This window comes from Arvicanthis niloticus, chromosome 1, assembly GCF_011762505.2.
Source record: "Arvicanthis niloticus isolate mArvNil1 chromosome 1, mArvNil1.pat.X, whole genome shotgun sequence".
In the NCBI taxonomy this organism is placed as follows: domain Eukaryota; kingdom Metazoa; phylum Chordata; class Mammalia; order Rodentia; family Muridae; genus Arvicanthis; species Arvicanthis niloticus.
In genome coordinates, this window is record NC_047658.1 from 107798218 (window position 1) to 107823238 (window position 25021).

The 25021-nt window shown below is 50.5% G+C and overlaps 3 protein-coding genes across 6 annotated transcripts; all 3 read right to left on the minus strand.

Annotated features, from left to right (window-relative positions):
• Positions 1–334: 334 nt before the first annotated feature.
• Irf7 (interferon regulatory factor 7) lies at positions 335–3718 on the minus strand. Of its 3 annotated transcripts, none has more exons than XM_034509531.2 (10): positions 3594–3718; positions 2820–3251; positions 2574–2736; positions 2281–2488; positions 1897–1952; positions 1664–1826; positions 1394–1489; positions 805–1194; positions 602–720; positions 335–528 (listed from the first exon to the last, which is right to left on the minus strand). In XM_034509531.2, the coding sequence occupies exons 2-10, from the start codon at positions 2831–2833 to the stop codon at positions 373–375; spliced, it is 1365 nt and encodes a 454-aa protein (XP_034365422.1). In that variant the 5' UTR covers positions 2834–3251; positions 3594–3718; the 3' UTR covers positions 335–372. The 3 variants fall into 3 exon arrangements, with proteins under 3 accessions (XP_034365422.1, XP_034365417.1, XP_076769624.1); XM_034509526.2 differs by having other exon boundaries at positions 1897–1955; XM_076913509.1 differs by lacking the exon at positions 1394–1489 and having other exon boundaries at positions 1897–1955.
• A 2162-nt stretch (positions 3719–5880) lies between these two features.
• Positions 5881–13728, minus strand: Cdhr5 (cadherin related family member 5). 2 transcript variants are annotated; one of them, XM_034519698.2, is made up of 15 exons: positions 13566–13728; positions 13307–13485; positions 12919–12969; positions 11245–11337; positions 11005–11106; positions 10782–10892; positions 10523–10693; positions 9853–9943; positions 9674–9771; positions 9359–9559; positions 9113–9226; positions 8952–9036; positions 8369–8854; positions 6707–6867; positions 5881–6417 (listed from the first exon to the last, which is right to left on the minus strand). In XM_034519698.2, exons 1-15 carry the CDS (start codon positions 13651–13653, stop codon positions 5956–5958), a joined length of 2493 nt encoding a protein of 830 aa, XP_034375589.1. In that variant the 5' UTR covers positions 13654–13728; the 3' UTR covers positions 5881–5955. The 2 variants fall into 2 exon arrangements, with proteins under 2 accessions (XP_034375589.1, XP_034375609.1); XM_034519718.2 differs by lacking the exon at positions 8369–8854.
• A 1328-nt stretch (positions 13729–15056) lies between these two features.
• On the minus strand, positions 15057–15894 carry Sct (secretin). The gene is made up of 4 exons (XM_034519753.2): positions 15755–15894; positions 15571–15672; positions 15360–15464; positions 15057–15251 (listed from the first exon to the last, which is right to left on the minus strand). The coding sequence occupies exons 1-4, from the start codon at positions 15835–15837 to the stop codon at positions 15140–15142; spliced, it is 402 nt and encodes a 133-aa protein (XP_034375644.1). The 5' UTR covers positions 15838–15894; the 3' UTR covers positions 15057–15139.
• Positions 15895–25021: the final 9127 nt, after the last annotated feature.

Here is a 25021-nt window from a genome sequence, read left to right on the forward strand (position 1 = left end):
GCTGCCAGCTGCCAGCACTCACTCATGAGGGTCCCTGCTGTAGCAATTCTCTCACTCTAGTTACTTTGTGCCCTGTCAGGAGACAGGACATGGTGCTGTGGGTCTCAGAGGCTTAAGCACACACTCCCACCTTCCCAAATACACCTGGCACCACGAGCATGCTCCCGATTCCTGTCTTAAGAGCATTTGTACCCAGTAAGAGGTGTTGGTAACCCAACCAGTTCTTTATTGTAAAGATGAGTGCTGCAAAGGAGGCCTAGTGTGTAGCAAGTGGGGGTTGCCTCCTTTGAGGGGACTGCACAAGGTCCACTAGAGATAACAGAGCAGGGCGGCACTGATTCTGAACTATTTATTGGGAGCTGGGGTTCTGAATCAAGCCCACTGACCCAGGTCCATGAGGAAGTGTTCAATGTCGTCGTAGAGACTGTTGGTGCTAGACAAGCACAGGCCAAGACTGCTGCTGTCCAGGGAAGATGCACCCTCACGCTGCACGCCTTCCAGGTGTGCCTTGCATAGCCATGGCTCCAGCTGTGGAAAGGACATCTGTTAGGGCTCTTAACCAGCAGCCCACACATCTTCACTTGACCAACCCAGGCTCTACCTTCACCAGGATCAGGCTCTTCTCCTTGGGCCTCCCTGCTGACAAGTCTTGTCCAAAACCCAGGTAGATGGTGTAGTGTGGTGATCCTTGCCGCCTCCGAGCCCGGAACTCCTCCAGTTCTGTTAAGGAGATAGCTCTGGTGAGCAGGTTAAGAAAGGCTCCAGGCCTCAAAGGACAGCACCCCAGACAGACACCTCACTGACCCCGGAAGAAAGTGCTGAAATCGAAGATGGGGGTATGGCAGTTGCGCTCCAGCAGCTGGGCTGGGGTGGAGGGGTTGGTGGAGCCCATAGGGCTGCCCACCTCCCAGTACACCTTGCACTTGCCCATACGCAGGGCCCACAGTGATGGTCCCCGAAGCTCCAGCTGCAGGCCTGGAGACACGTGCTGGAGAAGAGTCTCTGTGTAGTGCAGCTGCTTCTGATCCGGGAGCTGAGCAGGGCTGGGGAAAACCACCGGCTGGGGCTCCGAGGTTCTCACTGCTGAGCCCATGGGGCTGTACAGGAACACGCATCTGGGGTGCCTCACTATCGCCTGTAGCACTGTGCGGCCTTTGTACATGATGGTCACATCCAGGGACCCAAGGTTGCACTCTGTGTGTAGACCAAGCTGTGAGTGTGGGTGGGGCATTTTGTCCCACCCCCCCTACCAAGGACCCGTTCCCCTCCAGCTGAGGTACAGGGGTGATGGGTCAGTGGAGCAGTGTTCTGCCTGGGAGTCTAGGTGTGAGGTAGGGAAGAGCCGTGCTAGCACCTCGGCTGTACCCACACCAACAGGTCCCCTGGGCCTCACCGCTGTTCAGAGCTGGGTGTTGAAGCCTGGGGCTAGGGACAGCTTCCACCTGCCATGCTGCATAGGGTTCCTCAGGAACATGTTCTTGCTCCTGGCCTGAGGACAAGTTGGAGCTGCCTGTCCATTGTACCCCAGCTTCCCACCCCTGTCATTTTAGCATCCTGCTCTTTCCTCCCAGCAAGGGTTCTGTGGTCCTCCCTCTCATCCAGCCTTGGGCAGATAGGGGTTCTCTAGCTTGGCCCCAGCTCTGTGACAGTTCCTGTCTCTCACCAGGTGCCTGTGGTGGCATGGAGTCTGCCCCAGACTCAGACTCCAGTATGTGGCTGTATTGCAGAACCTGAAGCAAGACGTCCCCAGCATCACTAGAAAGCAGAGGGCTTGGGGTTTGGAGCCCAGCATTTCCTCTTGCCAGGAATGATCCTTGCGACACACCCTGCAAGAGAAAGCATAGTGGTAGGCAGCTACCAATCCCCCACACCTAGAAAGAATGAACCAGACTGTACCTGTGTGGGTAGGGCGTTGCCGAGGGTCACTTCTTCCCTATTTTCCACAGCTGGGCCTACTGAAGGAAAGGGGAAGGGGAGATTTGGATCTGAGTCTGATGTGCAATTTGGTTATGATGCCTGAGCAGTTCCAAAAGTTTTCTATTTCTCATACCTTCTGTTCCCAAATCACCAGGTACCTCACTCAGCCCAAGGCTCTGACTTAGGAGGAAGTACACACACACACACACACACACACACACACACACACACACACCTTGGAAGGAGAGGAACTGAATCTACAACTAGTTTCAAAAACCACAAATCTTAATTAACCATTGAAGCCACCAAAACAACAGAGGCCATGTACCTCCCTGGCCCATCCCTATTTGTGGCACTGCTCACCAGTAGATCCAAGCTCCAGGCTAAGTTCATACACCTTGTGTGGATCAGCCGGGTCTCCTGAATTGTCTTGAAGCAAGATAAAGCGCCCTGTGCTTCGGAGTGCACATCGGAAGTTGGTCTTCCAGCCTCTTCGTTCAGCAGCCTCAGCCTCTGGGGGTGGTAAGTTAACTCCCCTAGGTGGCCATCTCCCTCGGGCCACAGCCCAAGCCTGAAGGAAAGGAGAGAGCATGGGTTGAGGCTGGATTTCCCCAGGAGTTCTGGCAAGTTATAAAGAAGGCAGGACTGGGTACCACCTTGAAGATCCGTGCATCTGCTTCATCCAGATCCCTACGACCGAAATGCTTCCAGGGCACACGGAAGACTGTGTGAGCTTCGTTCAGCCATCGCAGCCCCTCATACTGGCCGCTACTGACCTCACCCAATAGCCAATCTCCGAACAGCACTCGCTGGGGCCCCCTGCAGGCAGGGCAGCCACGCTAAGATTAGGGTTAATGCAAGGAATACAGGATCCAATACAACTAGGGTAGGCATGCTCTTACCTCACTTCCGCCATTGCTCCTACACGGCCGGTCTGGGGAAATCAATGTAGGTGCTACTACTCTGTGATGACTTGTAATCAGGCACTGGAGCAGTCGGTTATTACAAATAAGGTAAGGGTCCCTTGGGTGTCTCTATGGTTTTAGGTTGTAGCCACAGATGGTGTGACCAAGTTTCGTAAATGTGTTTTAAATGTTTACGGGTGTTGGTAACAGGTGGGAATCTAAGTTTCACAAGTGTGACCCAGGTATTAGGATGTTGAGGGTCACAGATGAGGTTTGAGAACTTGTAGCCACCTAGGTTCCGAACCTAAGTGTAGATTCCTCCGCCAAGGTGGCTGTAGATGTGACTACAGATGTAGCGGGAGCGCAACACGTGATGTCACAGGTGTTGATCCAGCGTCCGGGCCTGGACGGGCTGTCACAGGCTGGACCCTGCAGAGACACGGTGAGCAAAAGGGGCGGGCCCAGGCGAGTAAAATGAAACTGCATCTCAGGAAAATGAAACCTAAACAGTCTAAGCGGAGCGTGGTAGCTGCCGGCTTCCCACCGCCTCAATCCCTACCGGAGCTGTCCTCGATCTCCACCCGACCCTTACTCAGATCCCAACCCCTGCAGATCCAATTGCAAATTCTGCCGGGGCGTCTGCCCTCCCATTTCCCCGAATCTCTCTTCACTGTCCTTTACCGATCGCTCACTACTCTGTGGAGGGAACAAGAATTTCCCCTGTGGCACTAGCTCACCTCCCTCCCCGAGTGGCCCAAGGGTCCCACGTACCTGGTACCGGAGCCGCCGGGACGGTTTTATCTCAATGAGGAGGAGGCGGCAGTGCTTTTATACTACTTTGGTCAGGGGCGGGGGCGAAGCGCAGGAGGGTGTGGCCTAAGGGCTGCAGACATCACTGGGGTGTCCCAAGTCTGTAGCACTCCGCCCTCGGATTCAGTCTCCCAGGCCTTTCATAGATTCAATGAGAGAGGCTAACCCTACTTTGGACAGAGCGGCCAAGTCTTGGAGGACAGTAGAAGTGGCAGGTAGAGGTCTATCTGCCGGCTCAGCCCCTGGTGGAAGTGTGGGAAAGGGCTTTCCCCAGTACCTCCTCAGGAAAGCGTAGTGGGAGAAGGCAGGGATACCCACAACAACCAGCAGGTTTTGTTTGTTTGTTTTGTTTAGCTCGCAGAAAAGTCTTAGAAAGTGGAGTCTAAAGAGAGGCTACGGTACAATTTGGCTTAACACTGAGAATGGTACAGATAAGAATATACCATCTGGGGAGAGGTTGAAGCAGAAGGATTGGGGCCAACCTGCGTGATAGAGTAAGACTCTGGGAGCAGGAGGGACAGCTCAGTAGCTAAGAGCCCTGGCTGCCCTTCCAGAAGTCCTCAGCTCATTCCCACCAACCATATGGTGGCTCACAACCATTTTTATTGGGATCTGATGCTCTCTTCTGGCACACAGGTGTGAATGCAGATAGAGCATATATGTAAAGTAAATACATAAAATAAATAAATAAACGTAAAATAAATTATATATATACATATGTATATGTATATATACACACATAAATCATATATATATATATATATATAATGTAAATCATATATTTTTTTCCTAGGGTTGTGCCAGCCTTTGTTAGAGAAGTTTCTTACTGCAGTGGGTAGATTCTTTTAACTGGCCCAAGAGCAAAGAATATCTCTATCACCACTCCAAGGCTCAGGGGACATCTCCCAAGGTGGGGCACAAAGAACGAATGCCAAGAATGGAGAGATGTACAGCAAAACATGTCTCTGAACAAGGCATAGCCATTCCACCCGTGAACTCACTGCACACGACCACCACAAAAGTGGTCCTGGTAACATTTTATCATAGGTGTGGGCAGAGCCCAGTGCCCTCCCCTGCTATTAGCAATTTACCTTTAGGGAAGGGGGTATCATTTATTCAGTGATAAATTATCCTTGTTCCAGCTGGGTCAAGAAGCTAGAAACTAAGAAAGAGCTCAGCAGTTAGGGGCACTGACTGCTCTTCCTAGAGGACTGGGATTCAAACCCCAGCACCCACATGACAGCTAACAACTATAACTCCAAAATTTGACACTCTCACAGAGATATACATATAGATCATACACTGATACACATAAAATAAAAGTAAATTTTAAAAAACACCAAAACATACCAAAAGTTTTAAATAGAAACTAGTTAAACTCAGAGGGATACTGAGAAGACAGGAACGTTAGGAAGGAGACTTGTTAAGACTTCCAACAAGGGGGAAAGAACATGACAACAGAGACTAGGGCATGACAATCACCATGTGAAAGGAAAGCCAAAAGATACATTGTATAAATGCATAAAACTGCCAATTTAAACATATTCAAATACTGGAAGGAAATAAAAAGCTTTTGGAAAGGAATTCGGGGTCACTTTTCATTAAAAAATGGGCCATGACCGCTTTTCAGGAAGAAGCCCAGATTGTGGAGTTACACCAGCCGGTGTAACTTCTGTAACCAAGATTTCCCTCCACTCGCTGACATGACCTGTAGGTCCCTATTTCTCATGTCTAAACTTCCTGTGTGGGGCAGAGTGCCCTGTTCATTGCCAAAGCAGCCTTCCTTTTTTTTCTTTTTTTTTCTCTTTTCTTTTCTTTCTTTTTTTCCCCCTTCTTCAGAAAGACTTTCTCTGCATAGCTTTGCCTTCCCTCGAATTCACTATGGAGACTAAATTAACCTCAAACTCAAAGAGAACCGCCTGCCTCTACCTTCCAAATGCTGGGATTATGTGAGCCACCACTCCCAGCCAGACCTTTGAAATGGGCTGTGACCCTCAGGAAGGTCCCAAAGACCACCTCTCCCAAATGAATGTGCTTGTGGAGTGGACGGTTCTGGCTCCTTCCCCTCCCTCAAGCAAAGCTATCCATCTTGGGCAAGGAGCTGGAGATCTCGAGCGAGGACCTCCCTCCTGCCCCTTGGCTACAGTGGGAACTTTCCAGCAGTTAGGCACCCGGAAGCCCAGCCCGCAGCTGGCAGCTGGCCGCTCACATCCTTGGCACTCTGGTTCCCACACACCAGCCTTAAGACTCCGGAACTCGAAAGTGCTACTTTAATTAGCGGAGGAAAGGGGAGTGGCTTGGGGTGGAGAGTCGGGGTGCTGAGCTAGATGTAAGTGTTGTCAGCATCGGCGCCAAGGCGGAGACTCCTCTTCTGCTTAGGGTCATCATCATCGCTGCCCTCGCTTCCCGAGGCACTGGCGCTGTCCACGTCAGCGGTGGGCTCGTTGAGGACCACCACGTCAGCCTCGGCCCCGATGTCCTTACCGAACCACACAGCCTTGTAGCCGCCATCCCCCTCCGGCCGCCGCTCCTTAGTCAGGATAGACCTCACGGCTGAAGGACTGTCCCCAGCCTGGACTGTCTTAGGAGACCCGGAAGCTTTGGGCCTAGGGCTAGGAGGCGTGGAGCTGGGGGGCGTGGGACTGGAGGACATGGGGCTAGGAGGCCGGAGGGGCGGTTGGGAAGGCTCAGGGCCCGGCTCTGGCTTCCGGTTGGAGGTGGGCGACCACTTGGCCTTTTGGTCTGGGAGGAAGGTCAGGTTGTCATAGCCACTTGGCTGTGGCTCCTAATGGTGGAGTAAGGGCAAAGACATCAGCAGCGGTGATATGACCCCCACTAGTGCCTTCTGAACCCTTCTCCCACCGATTGGCTCCCACTCTTCCCCTGCCCCCTCCCCCACCACTTGGTGTCAGAACACCCATCCCAGAGTTACCTCTGTTTCCTTCCTCTTTAAAGCCCTGTTTTCCCCAGCTGTTTGCACTCTTCCCTCCATGTCCCTTTTCTGGGACTCCTCAGCCCTTGAGTTAGTCCCCTTTCTACTGTACCTAGCCCAGTACCCAAGCAGAGGCCTTTACCGAAGCCTTCCCAGAGCAGCAAGTGAGCCGATGTCGGTAGTGCTTATGGACAAGGATCACCAAGCAGATGAGGGCCACCAACAGCAGTGCACCTAGCACCCCACCCAACACTGCCATGTCCACCGTGGAAAATCTCTGGCCGTCACCCAGTTCACCTCCTCCTGTTGTCAAAGAGACCATGGGCACTTACTGTTGGAACACTCACAAGAACTTCTCTTCCCAACCTAGGCCAGACTGAGGTACCATAAAAACAAGACAGGCCTCTCCTGGTCCACCATCAAGAGTTGAGGTTCTGAGAATGGGTGCTCCTAACTCCACCAGGGAGCCTGCCTGGGGATACCAAGGCCCCTGGTAACATGGCTACCAGCCTCTGATTCACCAGGATGGCCTTCAAGGGCACACTGTAAACAGTTGTAGTGAACTTTGTCTTATGTGGCTTCAACTACAACTTTGAACACATGCTGTACTTAGACCCATGCAGGGCTCAGGGACACTTATGGAAGTTGACCATGTAAAGCTGCCTCTGGTGATGGTTCCAGTGGGACAGCTAGCAGTGCCTGGCCCCTTGTGACCATGCACACTCAAAGGTTTAGTGGGTACAACAAAGACCTGTGGAAACTCTTTGTGAGTGTTCGTGTGTGTGTGTGTGTGTGTGTGTGTGTGTGTGTGCGCGCGTGCGCGCACATGCACGTGTGTGTGTGTGTGTGTGTGTGTGTGTGTGTGTGTGTGTGTGTGTGAAGTTTGTGTAGTGTGTGTATTTGTGTTGGTGCTGCATGTCATGGTGCATCTTGTGGTCAGAGGAATAACTTGCAGAAGTCAGTTTTCTGCATGTGGGGATCTAGGGATCTAATTCAGGTTATCAGGCAAGATGCTGAGCCATCTTGCCAGTCCCTATTTTGCTTTGTAAGTTGGGGTCTCTCACTGGCCTACAGCTGGCCTTGTAGCTGGCTAAACTCTCTGGCCAGTGATCCCCAGGATTTCCTGTCTCTGACTTCCCAATCCTGTCATCTCCCCAGCCCTGGATTTTTTTAGTTGTTTTGTTTGTTTGTCTTTGTTTTAGCAGCGCTGCCTCAGTATGTTGCCCAGGCTAGCCCTGAATTCCTAGGTTTAAGTGATCCTCCTACCTGTCTCCAGTATCACAGGCATGTATCACTACATCCAGTCATAATTTTTTTTAGACTCCCCCCCACTCTCTTTCTCTCTCCTTCTCTGTAGCTGTGGCTAGACTAAAATTCCTACATAGACCAAGCTGGACCAGACTGGACTGAACTCACAGAGATCTGCCTTTCACTATCTCCCTAGTGCTGGGATTAAAGGGATTTGTTGACACACTCTGACAGCCATAATGTATTCACTTTTATCTCATATATCCCTGCTTATTGGAGTACTGCTCTTACTTAACCTGAGACCCTAAATACAAAATTTCCTGGGAATTATCGGACTCACTGGCTCCAAAATCTGCTTCTGTATCGGCATACCTTCTTCAGTTCACACCCATTATGACCTCTTGGGGCCATCTGTCTAGAGCTAGACACAGACTCCTTAAAGGTAGTCAGTGTGGCCAGGCCAGGTTAGCCTGCGTAGACCCTTTTCTAGAGCACATCCTAGAACTCCTGTCTGAGTTGAGGGTGTCAGTGACCCCAGGGCAATGTGTTGGACTACCTGAGATGGGCCCAGTGGCTGTCGGCTGAGAGGTTCCTGGCTTGGGGGTCTGTGTTGAACTGCCACTAGGTGTGGCTGGCTGGGAAGAGGTGCTGGCCCCTGGAACAGGGACCATTGGCTGAGAGGTTCCTGGTTTGGGGGTCTGTGTTGGGTCGCTTCTGGATGTGCTTGGCATGAGGGAGGTACTTGTTCTGGAAGTAGGGGCTGTTGGCTGGGAGGTCCCTGGTTTGGGCGTCTGTGTTGAGGCCCCACCAGGAGTGGCTGTCTGGGGAGAGGTGCTGATTCCAAGAGTAGAGGACCCCCCAGGTATGGATGAGGCAGAAGAGGGTGGGCTTAGAGTTGTGCCTGCAGGTGGGAATGGGCCAGCACTTCCCCCAGAGCTGGTTGTGGCAGGTCCTTGAGAGGTCCCAGAGGTCGTGGGGGCTTCCAAAGTGGTGTTACTTGAAGGCCCAGTTGTTCCTCCAGCTTCTGGGGGTATGGGGGGCTCTGGTGGTGGCATGTACAGAACTTGGGTTTGCCTCTGTCCAGATATGCCTGTCCCAAAGGAGGAGCCACCCTGCTTGGGGAGGCCTGGGGGTCTCACCTGTGGTGGGCGGCTCCCGCTCTGACACCTGGATCTCAACAGCAGCAGTGGCTGTGTCCTTAGTCACAGAATTGCTAGCTTCTACCTGGGTCAGGAAAGGGACTTGTTCCTCTTGGGTCCCTCTTTACCCCACACCTTTGGTCCCCTTATCCCCACTCCACCTCTACACGGATGGTTCGCGCTTCCTCCATGGTCACAGTGGTCAGTATGATGTCCTTATTCATCATGAATTCTGTGGAGTTGGTGACTCGATACGTGACAGCTGAGTTGAGGTCCTAGATGAGACTACAGTGAGACCTAGGCCTGGTACCCTACTGTCCACCCCAGGCAGTCTACACAGAGAGAGGAGGCCAGAGGGTCCAGGTATACGTATAGGGTTCATAGGTGAACAGGAAGGAACTGCGTACCGGGAAACCTTGGTACTGAGCCTGGATCCTCAGGATCTCCGAAGGGAAGGTCCTGTCCTTCACTGCTGTGCCAGCCTCAGAACCCAGTGTCACTGTGCCATAGTACAGGCTCAGTGAGAACTGGAGTGGGCTCCCAGAGGCATTGCGAGCCTCCACAATGGCCTGGGTCACTGAGTACCGAGCCTTGTCAGCCTGTTCAGCCTGAGGAGTCAGGGGAAGCAGGGGAAGGTGTTGGGATTTAATGGAGCTGAGACTACAGCTGGAGACACAGCTGGGGACACAGGAGACCCATCTGCCATCCAGTACTGGACCCACCTTGACCAGCAGAGTGAAGGTCGTGGGGCTGGGGATACTTTTGGCCATCGTGAGGTTGCCATCGTTTGCATTGATGATAAATGTGTCATCCGTGTTTCCTGGGAGAATTTGGGGTGGAGGTTGGTGCCTGGTCCCTCTGTTGTGGGGTCCAGGTGCTGTGGGGCTAAGCCTTCACTCACCTGATATAATGCTGTAAATGATACGCTCGTTAATGGCCTGATCTCCGTCCACAGCATAGATGGGACCAGGAGTCAAGATGAGTGGGGATGGCTGTAGGGATAGGGGCATCTTGGGGTTTAATAGTCCCAGTTCTTACTCTCTTGTTGTCCCTCAAGATCTGAAACATGAATTGGAGCCTGGAGGGAGGGGCAGTGCCTGTTTGGGACAGAGCTGCAGCCACAGAAGGACTCAGTGGCAACACGAACTTAAGAAGGAAGGCTTGCAGCCTCAGTGCATGCCTCTCTGCACAGCGGAGACTGTGGTGTCTTTGGCGAGCCCCACCTGCCCAGTGGCCCCGCTGGCCTCAGAGGAGACTGTCAGCTGGGCAAGGACTTAGCAGTGTCTTACTAGCATCAGCCCGGCTCCTGAAGTCCTCACATCCCATAGGATCCACACTCCTCACTCATCTTTGTCTGTATGCCCCACCCCCTCCTGGCTGAGAAGGATAGTTAATGATTGATTGATGATTAATTGATTGATTGATTGCTCGTTCATGTTTGTTTCACAAATCACAGAATTGTCTGCAAGCCTCTCCGGGAGCACAGGACCATGGCTGGATCCCTATCCTGGACGTTTTCTGACTTGGCTCTAGATCCAAGTCTGACCCTGGGCCTTCTTACTCCCCATTACCAGTTTGTGTCCCGTGGGGACAACCGCATGGTACTGGGCCTGGATGCAGACATAGCCATCTGTAAAGGAGCACGGCAGGAACCAGGGGGTCCGTAGGTCAGCTGGCAGCACGTTCAAGACCAAGGTGGCATTGGCCTTGTGGCTAGGAGCTGCATTTTCCTCCCAAGTATCCTGTAGTAACAGCCAGTCCCTGGTAGGTCAGGCCCAGCTTGGACAGGACCTAAAACATCCAGGACTTAGGAAGATGGCATTTGCTTACCCGTGCCAGCAGCTTGAAGGTCATGTTCTGATTCTTGTAGAAATCCAGTGTCTGGTCCAACTTCAGAGCAGGGTTGGTTACGCTCACCAGGGAGAAGAACTTGCTGGCATCCTGTGGAGGGGAAGGAGGTGGGACTCTGGAAGGTGGAGGAACTGAGGCCTGAAGGCATCAGAAAGGGTGGGGGTGGGGTGTCAATAATGAGTGGGGATGGGGAAGCACTGACAGGGGTCACTTCCTGCAGAGTGTAGACTAGGATGTCATCTTTGTCAGCATCTGTAGCCTTCAGCTCTGTCTCGGGGATGACGATTGTATTCACTCTGGTGTCCTGGGGATGGAGAGGAGGAGGTTGGTCCAGCCATGCTGTGGCTTCTCTATATAAATCTCCCTGATGTTGCCCCTCAGACACTCTGTGTCCCCCTGCCTTCTCCATACTCAAGATGGCACCGGTTCAGACTGGACTCACCTCTGATACATTATAGTTCTTGATTGTAAAGGGGAATATCGGCTCATTGTCATTGACATCCAGGACAGCCACAGACACTCTGATCTGTGTCACCTGCAGCAAAGTCACCAAAGTCAGCTCCTGGCTGAGGAGCAATGCGCTGATGCTCCACCATTCCTTCCTTCCTCTTCTTATCCATTCATTTATTCATTCATTCAGTCATTCATTCATTCATTCAGTCAGTCAGTCAGTCAGTCAGCCAGTCTTTCCCTTTCATGCCACAGACACTGGTGGCATCAACAATATGGTGGCCTGTGAGCTCTTGTTCTGGGAGGAACTCAGACTGTAAAAACAAGCTTCAGAGTGTAGCTGCACCTGTGTGATGGGATGTGCTGAAGAGAAATAATGACAATCCTGGGGACACAACCAGCAAAATATCAAAGGGAGAAAGACAGCATCTCACGGCTTCAAAAGCAGATCTCCAAGAGGATAGTGGAGAAAGGGGCCTTCAGGTTAAAATCAAACAGCTCTCTCCCACAAGAGAGCCCTTCCTGAGACCCAGGGAGACATGAACACAGCCGGTGCTGAGGACAGAGAGGGAAAGCTGCTCTTCTCAGGGGTGACAGATGTCAGGCCATGGTTCTCTCTGTCTTTCTGTTTCTGTCTCTGTCTCTCTCTCTCTCTGTGTGTATCTCTCTCTGTCTCTGTCTCTCTGTCTCTCTGTCTCTCTGTCTCTCTGTCTCTCTCTCTCTCTCTCTCTGTGTGTGTGTGTGTGTGTGTGTGTGTGTGTGTGTGTGTGTGTGTGTGTGTGAAATATATTTGTGTGTTGAAGGTGGAGCCCAAGGCTTCAATCATACTAGACAGGCACTCTACCACTAAACTATACTTGAAAAATAAGTTTTATTTTGTTTTGTTTTAAATTATTATTATCCATTAGGGACATAGGCCATGATGCCTGTCACGGTGCAGGGCAGAAGTGCAGAACTGTGAGAGCTGCTCCTGGTGGAGCAGGGGTGTGGCCTGTTATCTCTTCGAGCTTTCTTTAGTAAAAGGCTTGTGGTGGAGGCTGAGGGATACGGTGTATGGGATAGGGTAGGCGGACAGTATAAAGTAGGAGGGTTAGGCATCAAAATGAATTTGCACACCAGCTCAGTGTCTGTATACCCTAGCCTTGCCCACCCAGATGTGCATTTAGCTTTGGCTTCCAGTAAAAACTGGAAGTTTCTGTGTAGGCTGCTCAGGGTTGTGGTTATGACTCTCTAGGGAGTCACTCCATGGGGAAGGGATGGGGGGGGGCAAGAACAGCAAATGGATCTGCAAAAGGGTCAGAAAGGAGAGCTGTTGACCAAGGCCCCATGGGACTAGAGGTAGGAAGAGTAGGTCTGACTCTAACTGAGGCACAGCCAACAATGCCAACAGTGTACCTTGGGTGGGGTAACATCAAAAGTGGCCTAAGTGTCTAGCAGATGAAGGTGTCACCCAGGTGAGGGGTGAGGGGCAGACTTAGGGTCTCATAGATGGCTCTAAGTTAGCTGGGTTTGAGTCTGGAGCTCAGGGCAGAGTCTAGGCTGAAAGGAGTATGGGAGTGGCCAGGAGAGAGCTGATGTTCACACTCCCTGGGGTAAGGTCATGGAAGAGAGGTCTCAGGGTACTCTGACAGAAGGCAAGGGTGGTCAAGTAATGAGGTTAACTTACCAGAGTGTCTCCTCTCTTACACTCCAGGACTGCCACCAGCAATGAGGTTTCCTGAGGATGAACCAGGGGACCTATGAGTCACTTGCCACATAGAGAACTATGCTGCTCTAGGATAGGAGAGTACGGCTAGGAGAGCAGGCACCCTCCAGTACCTGTCATCTGTGGGAAATCCTAGGGATAGGGGACACTTGGCAACTTTGTTTCCTTATGGCCTTCCCCTCAGTACCAACCAACCAACCAACCTGGTACTGAGGCCTGAAAGGCTCCTCACTACCAGGGGGATATAGATCCCTCAGCCCCTCCTTCCCAGAATCTTCCCCGGGTTAGGGGAGTGGATGCCCATGTATGTCCCCATGAAGGCATATTCTATCCAGCCTACAGCCTGTACCTCATAATCCGGAGTCATATTGAGAAACAGCTGATTGTCCACAAGCTTAAAGGCGTAAGGAGGGCTGGATAAGGATCCCAAGGTCAGCTGGAGGTCTTCTGGGACAACAATGTCCACCAATGGCCCAGGAACATCATGGTTCTCCTCGATTTTAACTAAGGTCTGGTTCACAGTGCAGACTAGAAAATTGCAAAGGAAAAGTTGGTTCCTCCCACCCCAGCTCTGCCACCCACCTGCCCTGCCCCTGCCCCACACATACCCTGGGCCAAGGTCCCCAGAGGTTGGCCAAACAGCCCTGTAAGCAATGTCAACAGCAGGGGAGGCCAGAGGAGGGCCGGAGCCCCCATGGTGGCAGCTGTCACCTGGAAGAAGGGTCCAGCCTGCTTGGTTCCAGGGCTGGTACAGTTCCTGCCTTGGCGACCTTCGCCCCTGCCAGGCACCGCCTCATTTTATGACCCTTTACAGATGGCCTCTACCAAGGGGGATCCCGCTGGCCGGCACTAACAGGGGACATGAGGTCATATCTCAGCATGGACTTCCAGGAAGTTAGCTGGGGACTCAACCCACAGGCAGTACACATAAGGTGTAAGAAACTTGAGAACAACTAGGAGTGAAGAATAGGCGTGGGAAGCCAGGGCAAGACTCTGGAGCTCTAAGGAGGCTGAGTCAGGGCTGGGGGCTGAAGCAGGCCTGGGGGATGGAACCATAAGTCTGGGGAGCAGGGCACGGTTGTGGGGAGCTGGGAGCAAGAACAGGGATGTGGGCTGAGCCATTAGTCTTGGGTCTACTGTAGCCCACATCAGCAGGACCGTCATCTTGTCTCTTTCTCTTCAGTGTTCTTTAGCAAAATTCCTGGAGCTACATTGGGTTGCCTCCCAACTCTCTTCCACACCCAAAGGAAAAGGCTGTGTCCCAGCATGCTCCTGCTGTCTGAGGAACACAGCAGTTCCTCCAGGGTAGGGCCTGGCAGAGCCTTGCTGGGTGATAGGATGCAAATAGAACTTGTCAGCCACAGCTAGAAGCTGGGGGTTGGGAGGCCAGTATCTGATGGAAGACAGGAGTCCTGGTGAGGACAGGCCTCCATTACACCTGCTTCTATCTTTCTTGGTTCCTCTCCTCTCCCCTACAAGTTCTCAGAGATGGAAAGAAGCCCCTAGGTGGGGTCAGGAGGGTTGTAGGGGTGTTCTGTTGGAAGGGCCTACACAGCCCTCACCACTCTGGGCCTTTACAGGGCTGTTTTAGATGCCTGAAAACCTTCCTGAGGCTCCAGGCTTCTGTTAGGACCGAGCACTGTCTCACAGCCCTTCTGTGGTCCCACAGCTGCCTACTGAGAGATGACATCACCATCCAAGCCTCAGGGCCGGGCCATGACCATACAGACATGTAGAGCCAAGATGTATTCAGGTCCTCCCACTCATAAGTAACCCCTATTGGTCCGCCTGAGCCTTCCCTCACCACTTCATTTACCCTGACCATACAGCTGGACCAGGGTAGGGAATGCCTGACCCCTGGAAAATTTGCTAAATAAACCACAGGGCAGGGTGGGACTCTCAGGAATTCAGCTGGGAAAAGAGGGGTTCAGCTGATACCAGAGATAAGAAATGCCCTAGCTGGCTTCCCAGGTTTAAAGGGCACCTGGGTGTGGTCCTGGCCACTGAATGAGATGGATGGATCTGTCCTCGTCTGCCAGGCTCACAGAGCAGAGGCTACCTTGATTTTATCAGACATCACACACCATGAGCCAAAAGACCAGGGTCTAAATTCCTTCTTTATTGATGCCAAGGACAATCAATCCCTACTCCAGCCAGGCTCCTGGAGACTCTCCTTCCTCCCTCATCTGGGTTTCCTGGTTGTTTCAGTCCACTCAGAACGGTGGATAGCAGGCCTTGGTCCAGGAGGCAGCCAGAGAGACAGGGACTCATCCAGAGACAGCCTGGGCAGAAGCCTGTGGAGGGAGATAGCTGGTGAGGGGACTAGTGACTGACCATCAGAGTGCAGGCACCTCCATGGCTAGGGGGTACTTTAGGAATCCAGCTGAGGCTGGAGTGCTCACCAATCCTGTAGGGCCTGAGTGTTCGACCACAGCAAACAGAGCTGATCCTCTAAGGGCTTGGACCGGACCTGGTTGTTCTCTGGGATGTTTTCTGTGTCCTGCTCACTGCCCCCCACCCCCAAGCCCAAAGTAGAATTAGTGGTGTACTGAGATGTGGCAGGCCTGTCCCATACCAGCAAGTCTGGAAATTTTTTACCTAGCGCTGGCTCACCTGCGCTTCCCCACCAGACCCTGCAGCAGGCGCTGCAGCCTGGCACTGTCCTGCAAGCGGCTGAGCTCACTGGTGAACGTCCCATCTGAGTGTCTTGGGGTCCTGGGGAGGGGTGGAGCCATATGAGTCAGAAATGGAAGTGTGGGCGTGGCCGGAATGAAGCGGGATTCCGAACCCTGCTCACCTGGGAGGTGCAGGGAGCGCGGAGGAACTGGAGAGCAGCAGCAGCAGCAGCAGTAGCAGCGGCGTGGGCAGCAGAGGCTCCATGGTCGGTCTTTGGGTGTGATAAATGCTGCAACTTCAGCCTGAGCCCCGCGCCACCGCTTTATAGCTGCCCGAACCGCAGGCGGGGGGCTACGGCACCGCCCCGGCTCCGCGCGGCCGGCCGCGCCCCATCGATTGCGGGAAGGTCAGGGCCGCCCCCCCAGCTGTCGTCCGGCCATCTCCTGTCCCTACCGCCGTGTTGGCGCCCCTCAGCTGGCTGGGCGCGGGGGGGGGGGCGGGGGGAGTAGAGGGATAGTGCTACCAAGTAGCGAAATGGACATCTCCATCTGGGACCAGAGATAGGGAACAGAGTGCCGGCAGGGGGTGGCAGTTCAGGACATACAGAGGGATCCGCACTGTGAGGTCTCAACTCATGTAGCCTAGATCAAGACCCTACCGCAGTCTTGTCTGGAAGGGGCTGTAGGTGTCTTGAGGAGCCTAGGAGGAGCAGATGGACTGACGACTGAGGGGAAAGGGAGACCAGTGTCCTAGCGCTCCCGAAGAACCCAGAGCAGGGTGGACGAATTCAGAGAGCCGCTTTAAGGGCAGCCCAGCACCCGAAATGACAAATAGGTTTGCAAAACATCTTCTTCCCTGGAGTCCGGACCTTAGGGGTAGAACACTTGTCTAGCATGCACCAAGACCTGAGTGCAACCAAGTACAGAAACTCAAACCAAAAAGATAATTCTTAAAATCAAATTACAAACCCACCAAGCGAACTGTTAGGAGCTAGCCCTTGGATAAAAACCACATGGTTTTTGTTACTGGAAATTGTTTTTTGGAGACAGTATTTAGCTCAGGCTGCCTTTGATCTTACTATACAGCTCAAGTTGGCCTGGAACCCTCAACTGTCTTGCTTTACTTTCTCAAAAGCAGAGATTGCAAGCCTGAGCCACCAAGACCAACTCTGCTTGCATTTTGGGAGGAGGGGTTTGGCAGCTTGGGAGGTCTTTGCTTTGCATTTTTGAGACAAGGACTTGTGTACCCCAGGCTGGCCTGGAATTTGGAATTTGTTACATAGCTTAGGGTAACCTTGAACTTCACACCTTTCTGCCAGTACCTCTGGGATACTGGTATTACAGGAATGTGCCAACATGCCTAGTTTCACCTGGTGCTAGGAAGGGCACTTGGGGCTCACACATGCTACGCTAGTACAGTCAAGTGAGCTCCCCATGCCCAACCCGCTACATGAGGTTTTAAAAGCAATTAGAAGGCACGTTCTAGAGCAGTTTTCAGTTTACAGAAAAACTGAACTGAGAGCATGGGATTCAGTTCCCTTTCCCCTCACATCCGCCTCCGGGAAACTCTCTGAACTCACTGGGTAGAGCAGAACTCACAGAGGTCTTGAACTCCCAGAGCTGTCTGCCTCCCAAGTGCTGGGATTAATGGCTTGTATCACCACCAACACAGCAGCATCATAAAGCCCTGTGGTTGTCACCAGGGGCCACTTTGGGGTTGTCATTCTATTGGTTTGAACGATCCAGTTCCATAGTATCAAACACAGTGGGGTCACAGCCCTGAACGGTCCCTGTGGAACTTCATACCTTCTGCCTGCAGACTCCTGGTCTCTTCACTGATCTGGTGGTGCTGCCTTTTCTGGTGTCAGTTTTGGAAGCATAGTTTGCATTCTTTTCCCAATGGCCTCTACATTTCAGAAATTACATTTACCTGTGTGTGATTGGGTGGGTGGGTGGGGGGAGCGGTGCATGATAGTCAGAGGGCAGCCTGTGGGGCTTGGCTTTCTCCTCTCTTGTGGGTTCCAGGGATCAAACTCAGGTGGGCAGGTTTGGCAGCATGGGCCTTTACCCACTGAGCCATCTTGCCAGCCCCTCACTGGCTTCTTTCATTTGGCAATAATCCTTTACATCTGCTTTGAATCTTTTCATGGCTCAGTAGCTCAGTTCTTTCTGAGGCTTAGCAATGTTCCATTGTTTGAATGGACCAGGGTGTTTATCCATTCACCCAGTGAAGGACATTTGCGTTGTTTCCAAGTGCAGGCAACTATAAATAAAGCTGCTATAAAATGTGTGTGTGCATGTGTGCATGCATGTGTGTGTGGGGGGGGGTTAGAGCCACAGACACAGCTCAGTGGTAGAGTGTTTGCCTAGTATGCATGAGGCCCAGGTTCAATACTCAGGACTACAAGGGGCTGGGGGGGAACATATGTCAGCCCTGACCAATGGAACCATAGAAGTGACACTAAAATCAAATCCCTGAGTAAATAAGCAGAAGGGAGAAGACAGGTGGTTAGTGAGCAGTGACCTACAAGGACGGTGGCAGGCAGGAGGCAGTCCTCCGCCAGCCAAGCAACCTGGTGTGCACAGAGCCTCATCAGGAAGATGGATGGTCAGGTCAGGTCAGGTCAGGGGGAGGTACTAGGGCCATGGCGGCTGCCCTGCAGCAGCTCCTATACACTGAGGTCAGAGGAGGATTGGATAGCTGGTTGAGGTTGTGTTTGGAAAGGGCTTAAGAAAGACTCTGAGGGGGGCTGGAGAGGTGGCTCAGCAGTTAAGAGCACTGACTGCTCTTCCCGGGGTCCTGAGTTCAATTCCCAATAACTACATGGTGGCTCACAACCATCTGTAATGGGATCCAGTGCTCTTTTCTGGTGTGTCTGAAGACGGCAACAGTGCATTCACATATATAAAAAGAAAGGAAGGAAGACTTTGAGAGCTGGTGTCATTTGCTTCTAATCCCAGAACTTAAAAGGGAGAAGAAGCAGGAGGACCTCTATGAATTTGAGGGCAGCCTGGTCTATATAGAGAATTCCAGGCCAACCAGGGCTACAGGAAGTGACCCTGTCACAAACAAACAAACAAATAAACAAGATGGCCCCTGAGAGATTGCTTTGTCAATGCATCAGAAGCCAGGAGCAAAGCAAAAACTCATGTGTTCTAGTTGCATGATAGCCACTAGTGATGGATTGCAATGAGTAAGATTTTATAAAGTGGGCACGGTGGTTTACCCCTATATTCCTGGGAAGCTGAGGCAGGAAGGATGTGAGTTTGAGGCCAAGCCTGAACTATGCCGTAGTTTTTGACAACTTAACACAATCCTACATACACCTAGGAATGAAGGAAGCGCCTCCATCAGTTGGCCTGTGGACATGTCTGTGGAGCATTTTCCTGATTGCTGCCTGATGTGGGAGAGCCCAGACTTTATCTGATAATGTAAAGGTCAAGTTAAGTGTTGCGTGCCTTGTGGGAGACTTCCTATGGATGAGCTGTCAAGGCTCTGCCAAGGTTCTTGGTCCTAGGTCTGGTCTTGAATTAAGCCACAGCCTCCTGCAGGTCCTGCCTGAGAATGTCAGGTTCAGTCCACACTGAGCCAGAATACATTCTAGGCCATGTTGTTGGAGATACAAAAGTTCAGTCATGCTGGGGACGGTCAGTGCCAATGATCTGAATGGAACAGAGCCCTCACACTGGCCGGCAGTGTCTGGCAATGTGCAGGGTCACACAGCCTTGAAGCAGAACTCACAGGTGTGTCACTTCCAGGTGTTTAAAAACATGCTCTTGGCCTGAAAACTAGGGGTTCAAGTGGATTCTCTTACCAAGCGCTGCTGCCAGCCTCTCCCACAGATAAAGATGAGCACTGCTCAGGTGGGTTTATGAAGCTTCACAGTTCCTAGTCACCACTCAGTGCCCTTCCTGAGGCCAGCAATCACAGGGATGCTTTCTGTCTGCCTTTACCCCCCTGTTCACTTCAAAACACCATGGAGCTGGGGAGTGTGGGGAGGACCAAACCCTGGCACAGGAAGTGCACCAGTCCTGGGACCACAGAACTTGTGCCCCCAGCTATCAGGAAGGTCACACCTGTGTCTTCCACATCCATGCATTTCCCCAATGCTTACACAGTGTGCAGAATTCATATGCACAAGGATACCTTGCAAGGCTGGCCAGAGCCTGTTTGCCTGTGACTAACGGTTAAGCACATTGCTCTTTAGGGACAAACACATGACACTGGTCTCATTCTTTGGTCACCATGATGGTGACCAATAAGGTAGACAGGCAGCTGTGGAGCTTTTGTCTTCCTCTGTCTGCTTACCTTAGACAGGGGGACAAAGGTGATCACTGTCCATCATTTTTCCCAGGTGCTCCAGAGGCACATAGATCAAGTCATGTGCCCCTGAGCAAGTAATGAAATGGGGCTTGGGCTCCCGAAACAGGACTGTGTGCTCAACAGTGCTCTCTTTGACAGCTGATTTTTTTCTGGAAACATTTTGCCAATTTAGATTACTAAATTCTTTGATTCAGGCCTGCCAATGTGAAGGTGACTTCTGTAGTGGGACTTTTGGTTTCTTTAAAAACCCAGTTATATATTTTTTTCCACACCCTGCTCCCCCCAGTTATGTTATATGACTATGCTTTTGTTTTAATCTCAAGCGTAGGATATGAGGCTGCTTCAGATTGTCTACAGCAGCTGACTATGATTTGTCTCATGCTCTGGCAGGGGCATGATTCTGCCAGCTGATGATATTTTACTTTTGGAATTCTGGGAGCTCTTGAGAGGGTGTTAAGATGCCAGAGCCCTGAGAGAGGTGGAGGCCACTACTCCTGGTTCCTGTTGCTGAGCAGAGACGAGAAGAGAAGAAGAAATTGGATATCCTGACAAGGAAGACTGAACTTGCCCCAAGGAACTCAATGCCCCTAGTGAGCAGGAAGTAGTCTGAAGAAGTCTACTCCCCGTTTCCCCTCCAACCATTCTCTCTCACCCAGTGTTGGGGGGGTTGGAAGGGATATGGGTGGTAAACATAAGGATCCAACAAAGTCTCCAGAAAGTACAGTTAAAGACATCTGTGGCTTCCCATCTATCAGTTCTACAAGGAGTCTTCCAACCTGCATTTATAATGTCCTTGGTCTTCCTATCTGCTTCATAATGATGGCTGGAACTCACCAGGCTGTGAGCATGGCCTGTCTCAGTTTGGATAAATTACAACTCCAGGAGGTTATAGCATTATAGACTGCACGTGTGCACAAGTGTGTATGGTGCACAAGTATATATGCATGTTTTACGTGTGTGTGAACACATGGGTGAGTGTGAATACACCTGGGTACCTGTACACATGGAGATTCAAGGGGGATGTCAAGAATTGCCCTCCATCACACTTCCGACTCTTTCATTGAGGCAGGGTTCCTGCTCAATCCCACAGCTTGCCTCTGTGCCTAGTCTCACTAGCCAGCTTGCTCTGGCAATCTCCTGTCCCTGTTTTACATGGCTGGAATCACAGCCAATCTCCATGTATTTACGTGGTTTCTGGGACTCTGAAGTCAAGTCTGGTCCTCAGATATGTGCAGCACCACTTTAAGAACATAACCATCTCCCCCACCTCCTCCATCTCAGGCCTCTCCTCAGTCCCCACCTGTCCCCCGCCTCCCTGCATATTTCCATCATTTATTTTGTTGTCCTGATGAGTAAGAAGATGTTTTGAGTGCTAGAGAGTTGGCTCAGTGGTTAAGAGCACTGGCTGCTCTTTTAGAGGTCCTGAGTTCAATTCCCAGCAACCACATGGTGGCTCACAACCATCTGTAATATGATCTGATGCCCTCTTCTGGCATGAAAGTGCACATGCAGATAGAGCAGTCATACACATAACATAAATCTTTAAAATAATGTTTCGAATTGTCCCTTGCATCCCCCGTGTTGGGGATGGAACTCAGGGCCAGGGCGTCAGACAGACTAGACAACTACTCTGCCAGCAAGTCGAATTCCCAGATCTTAGTATTTTCAGATGGGGTCTCCTTGGGCAGCCCACACTGCCCTCAAACTTGTAATCCTCCTGCCTTAGCCTCTTGAATGCTTGGACTTGCAGGTATGAACCACTACAGCTGCTTTAGGTGGTAGATTTTTGCAAAAAAAATTTTTTTCTGATTCAGTTGACATGTTCAAGAAATAAAATAGGACTGGAGCTCCTGTGGCCTTTTCTTTGTTCTATTAGTGTTGTATTGATTGTGTCTCAGCTCTGAACCCTTGTAGACTTGAGATAACTCCTCCTGGGTCATGGTGCATAATCCTTAACACTGCAGTGGGATTTCACTGGCTTTTTGCTGAGAAGTTCTTTTAAAGACTTGTTTATTTTTATTTTACATGTGTGTTTTGCTTGTGTGCATGTATATGCACCACATGTGTTCAGGTACCTTCAGAAGCCAGAAGAGGGCACTGGACCCCCTGAGATGGGAGTTACAGACAGTTGTGAGCTGCCATGTGAGTGCTGGGAGCAGAGTCCCTGTCCTCTGGAAGAGCAGCCAGTGGTTTACTGCTGAGCCAGCTCTCCAGTCCTTGCTGAGAATTTCTAATCTACATTTGAAAGGAGATTTAAATTTTTTTAATTTATTCATGTATTTTATGTATATGAGAATCTGAATGCACCCTGTCTACATGCACACCTGTGTGCCAGAAAAGGGAATTGGATCCTCTTACAGATGGTTGTGAGCCACCATGTGGTTGCTGAGAATTGAATTTAGGACCTCTGGAAGAAGAACCAATGGCCTTAACAGCTAATCCCTTAATCTCCACCCCTTAATAGGGTATTTTTAAAAAGAGTTTTCTTTCTTGTGATGCTGTTGCTGTTGGGTTTTGAGAGTTCTTTGCATATTTTATAAAGAACTCATGTTGAAATTTTTATATGTACAAGATGCTTGCTGGATATATAGCTTGCTAATATTGTCTTCCATCCTGTGACTAAGAGTTTTCAATGTTGACAAAATTCAAGTTACTTGTTTTGTCATTTGTCTAATCCTAGGTCACAAAGATTTTCTCACATCTTTTCTTCTATATTTTTTTTTTCCCCAAAAGCAGGGTTTCTCTGTGTAGTCCTGGCTGTAGACAAGGTTAGCCTGGAACTCATAGAGATCCACTTGCTTTTGCCTCCTGAATGCTGGGATTAGATGGGTCGTGGGCACGCACGACCGATGCCCCTATAGTTTTTAGCTTTGAGATTTACATTTTAATCTAATTTCAGTCTAGGAATGTAGCTGAGTCTGTAGAGTGCCTGCCTAGTATGCTCAAAAGTCCCCGGGGTTCAATCTCCAGCACCATGGTACAGACAATTGTAATCCAGGCCTCAGGAAGTAAAGGCCAGAAGACCACAAATTCAAGGTCATCCTCACCTACATAATTGATTTTGAGGTCAGCCTGACCTGGGAGATGGCTTAGTCAGTAAAGTGTTTGTCAGTACTTTATATGAATCTGAGTTCAATCCCAAGAATCCACAGACAAAAACAAGGCCCAGAAGCACATATTTGTAATTCCAGTTAGGAAGACCCTGTGCTTGCTGCCCAGACAGTCTAGCCTACCCAGTAAACTCCAGGTCCAGTAAACATCCTTCCTCAAAAAATAAGACAGAGAGCAATTAGGAAGACATCTAATGCTGACCTCTAACCTCCATGTGTATGCACACACCCACACACATCCAATTAATCTGAGATCTTTTTTTTTTTTTATTTTTTTTATTTTTATTTTTATTTTTTTTTGAGACAGGGTTTCTCTGTATAGCCCTGGCTGTCCTGGAACTCATTCTGTAGACCAGGCTGGCCTTGAACTCAGAAATCTGCCTGCCTCTGCCTCCCAAGTGCTGGGATTAAAGATGTGCGCCACCACTGCCCGACCCTGAAATCTTTTATTGTTGTTTTTGTTTGTAGAGGGTATCCTGGAGTCCAGCTTCAGACTAGCTATATATCCAAAAATGACCTGGAATTCCTAATCCTCTTAGACATACTGTCCTCGTGCTGGAATTACAAGTGTGTACTAACAGTTTCTTGCCTTGTTTTAAAAACAGGATCTCATTTTGCAGTCCAGACTAGACTTAAACCCATATTAGTCTCCTGCCTCAGTCTCCTCAGTTTGCTGTCACCCCCTATCTAACAAGTGTTGGGTCTGGGGATCACTGCACAAACCACTCAAGCACTGATCTCAGTCAAATAGGGATAGTTTATTGAATACCGCACCCCAAGACTGACCAATCAGGCCTTGACATTGAGTTAAGACCCTATAGGGATTTTAAGCCTAAAATCCACAAACATCTGTGCCAAGTTATTTCACAAATCAGTATTTAGAGATAGGGGATTTCCTTAGAAGTGTGTTTTGTTGTACATGTAACCTGTTCTCATTGGTTGGCATATTCAACTGTGGCAGGGGACTTGACTTACCTAACATGTATGTCTTATCTTTCCAACCAGGAAGTTATTACCTCCATACATGTCTCTTTCTGCCAAGCAGGATGTCAGTTCCCAAGGAGGTCTTGGGAACTTAAGCTTTACTAGACCCCTACTCAAAATGGAAGGCTAATTCCAAATAGCTTCTTACACTGGTACAGGAGTCTCTCTTATGTTGGGGTCTATCCCAGGGACAGCTTATAAAGGCAAGAAACCTTAAAAGCTCATATGCAGGTGCAGGAAGTGCTTCTGAGTGGTTGGTTCACGTCCAAACTTACTGTGACCAACCATACAAAGCAGCTCCAATCGATTCTGTTGTGATCGGTTTCCAAGATCATCAAAGCACAGGACATTCTAGTAACAGCAGTAACAGCATATGAGAAAGTTTCTGTAGGACATTAGTTGTTACACACACAAATGCACAAAATGGTGGCCTAGACAGGTAACAGTCACCTAGGTCTTAATGTTTTACCTAGGCCTTAACATTTTATCTAGGACTTAATACAAGTTGTATGTGGGCAAAGTTGTTTGTTTTTAAAATTTTTATTATTATTGGTATGTGTGGGTGTATGTGTAGGTGAGTGCACTTGAGCACACAGGCATGTGGGCATGTGCAGGGCAAGGAGGGGACAACGACACACATGCACATTGGTGCACACACGACTGTGAATGCACGAATACCACAAGCCTCACAGAATATCATAGATTCTGGGGCTCAAACTCGTGTCCTGTATTGGGTCACTGGTGCCGAGAGTAAGGCTTCAGCAGGGAGGAAAGTCTACCTGTTCCCTGTATCAGCCTGCTAAGGATGGGTTGGTGGGATTTAGGTACCTTAGTCAGGGCATATTCGGATGCCCATAGCACGAGCATCTGTGTGTGTTCTTCGAGGGCTGTTCCAGTTCCCCTCAAATATTTTGTATTTAACTCCCCTTTTCCTGAAAGTACCCCCTGAGACATGCCATACAGCTCCAGGAGCTCTTAGTCTCCTGTCAGGAAGTTGAGGAGACAGGATGTACATCAGTCAGGGAGTGATT

Excerpts from the sequence above, each read along its gene's own strand:
- Sct (XM_034519753.2), bottom strand. The coding sequence starts at position 15,837 with ATGGAGCCTCTGCTGCCCACGCCGCTGCTACTGCTGCTGCTGCTGCTG. Across the intron at positions 15,465-15,570 it reads GGTCTGGTGGGGAAGCGCAG|TGAGCAGGACACAGAAAACA; the intron begins GTGAGCCAGCGC and ends GGTGGGGGGCAG. Across the intron at positions 15,252-15,359 it reads ACTCAGGCCCTACAGGATTG|GCTTCTGCCCAGGCTGTCTC; the intron begins GTGAGCACTCCA and ends CTCCCTCCACAG.
- Irf7 (XM_034509526.2), bottom strand. Across the intron at positions 2,489-2,573 it reads CAGATGCACGGATCTTCAAG|GCTTGGGCTGTGGCCCGAGG; the intron begins GTGGTACCCAGT and ends CCTTTCCTTCAG. Across the intron at positions 1,827-1,896 it reads GCAACGCCCTACCCACACAG|GGTGTGTCGCAAGGATCATT; the intron begins GTACAGTCTGGT and ends TTTCTCTTGCAG.
- Cdhr5 (XM_034519698.2), bottom strand. The coding sequence starts at position 13,653 with ATGGGGGCTCCGGCCCTCCTCTGGCCTCCCCTGCTGTTGACATTGCTT. Across the intron at positions 10,694-10,781 it reads CCTTCAAGCTGCTGGCACGG|GATACTTGGGAGGAAAATGC; the intron begins GTAAGCAAATGC and ends CTGTTACTACAG. Across the intron at positions 9,772-9,852 it reads CATTTACAGCATTATATCAG|GAAACACGGATGACACATTT; the intron begins GTGAGTGAAGGC and ends AAATTCTCCCAG.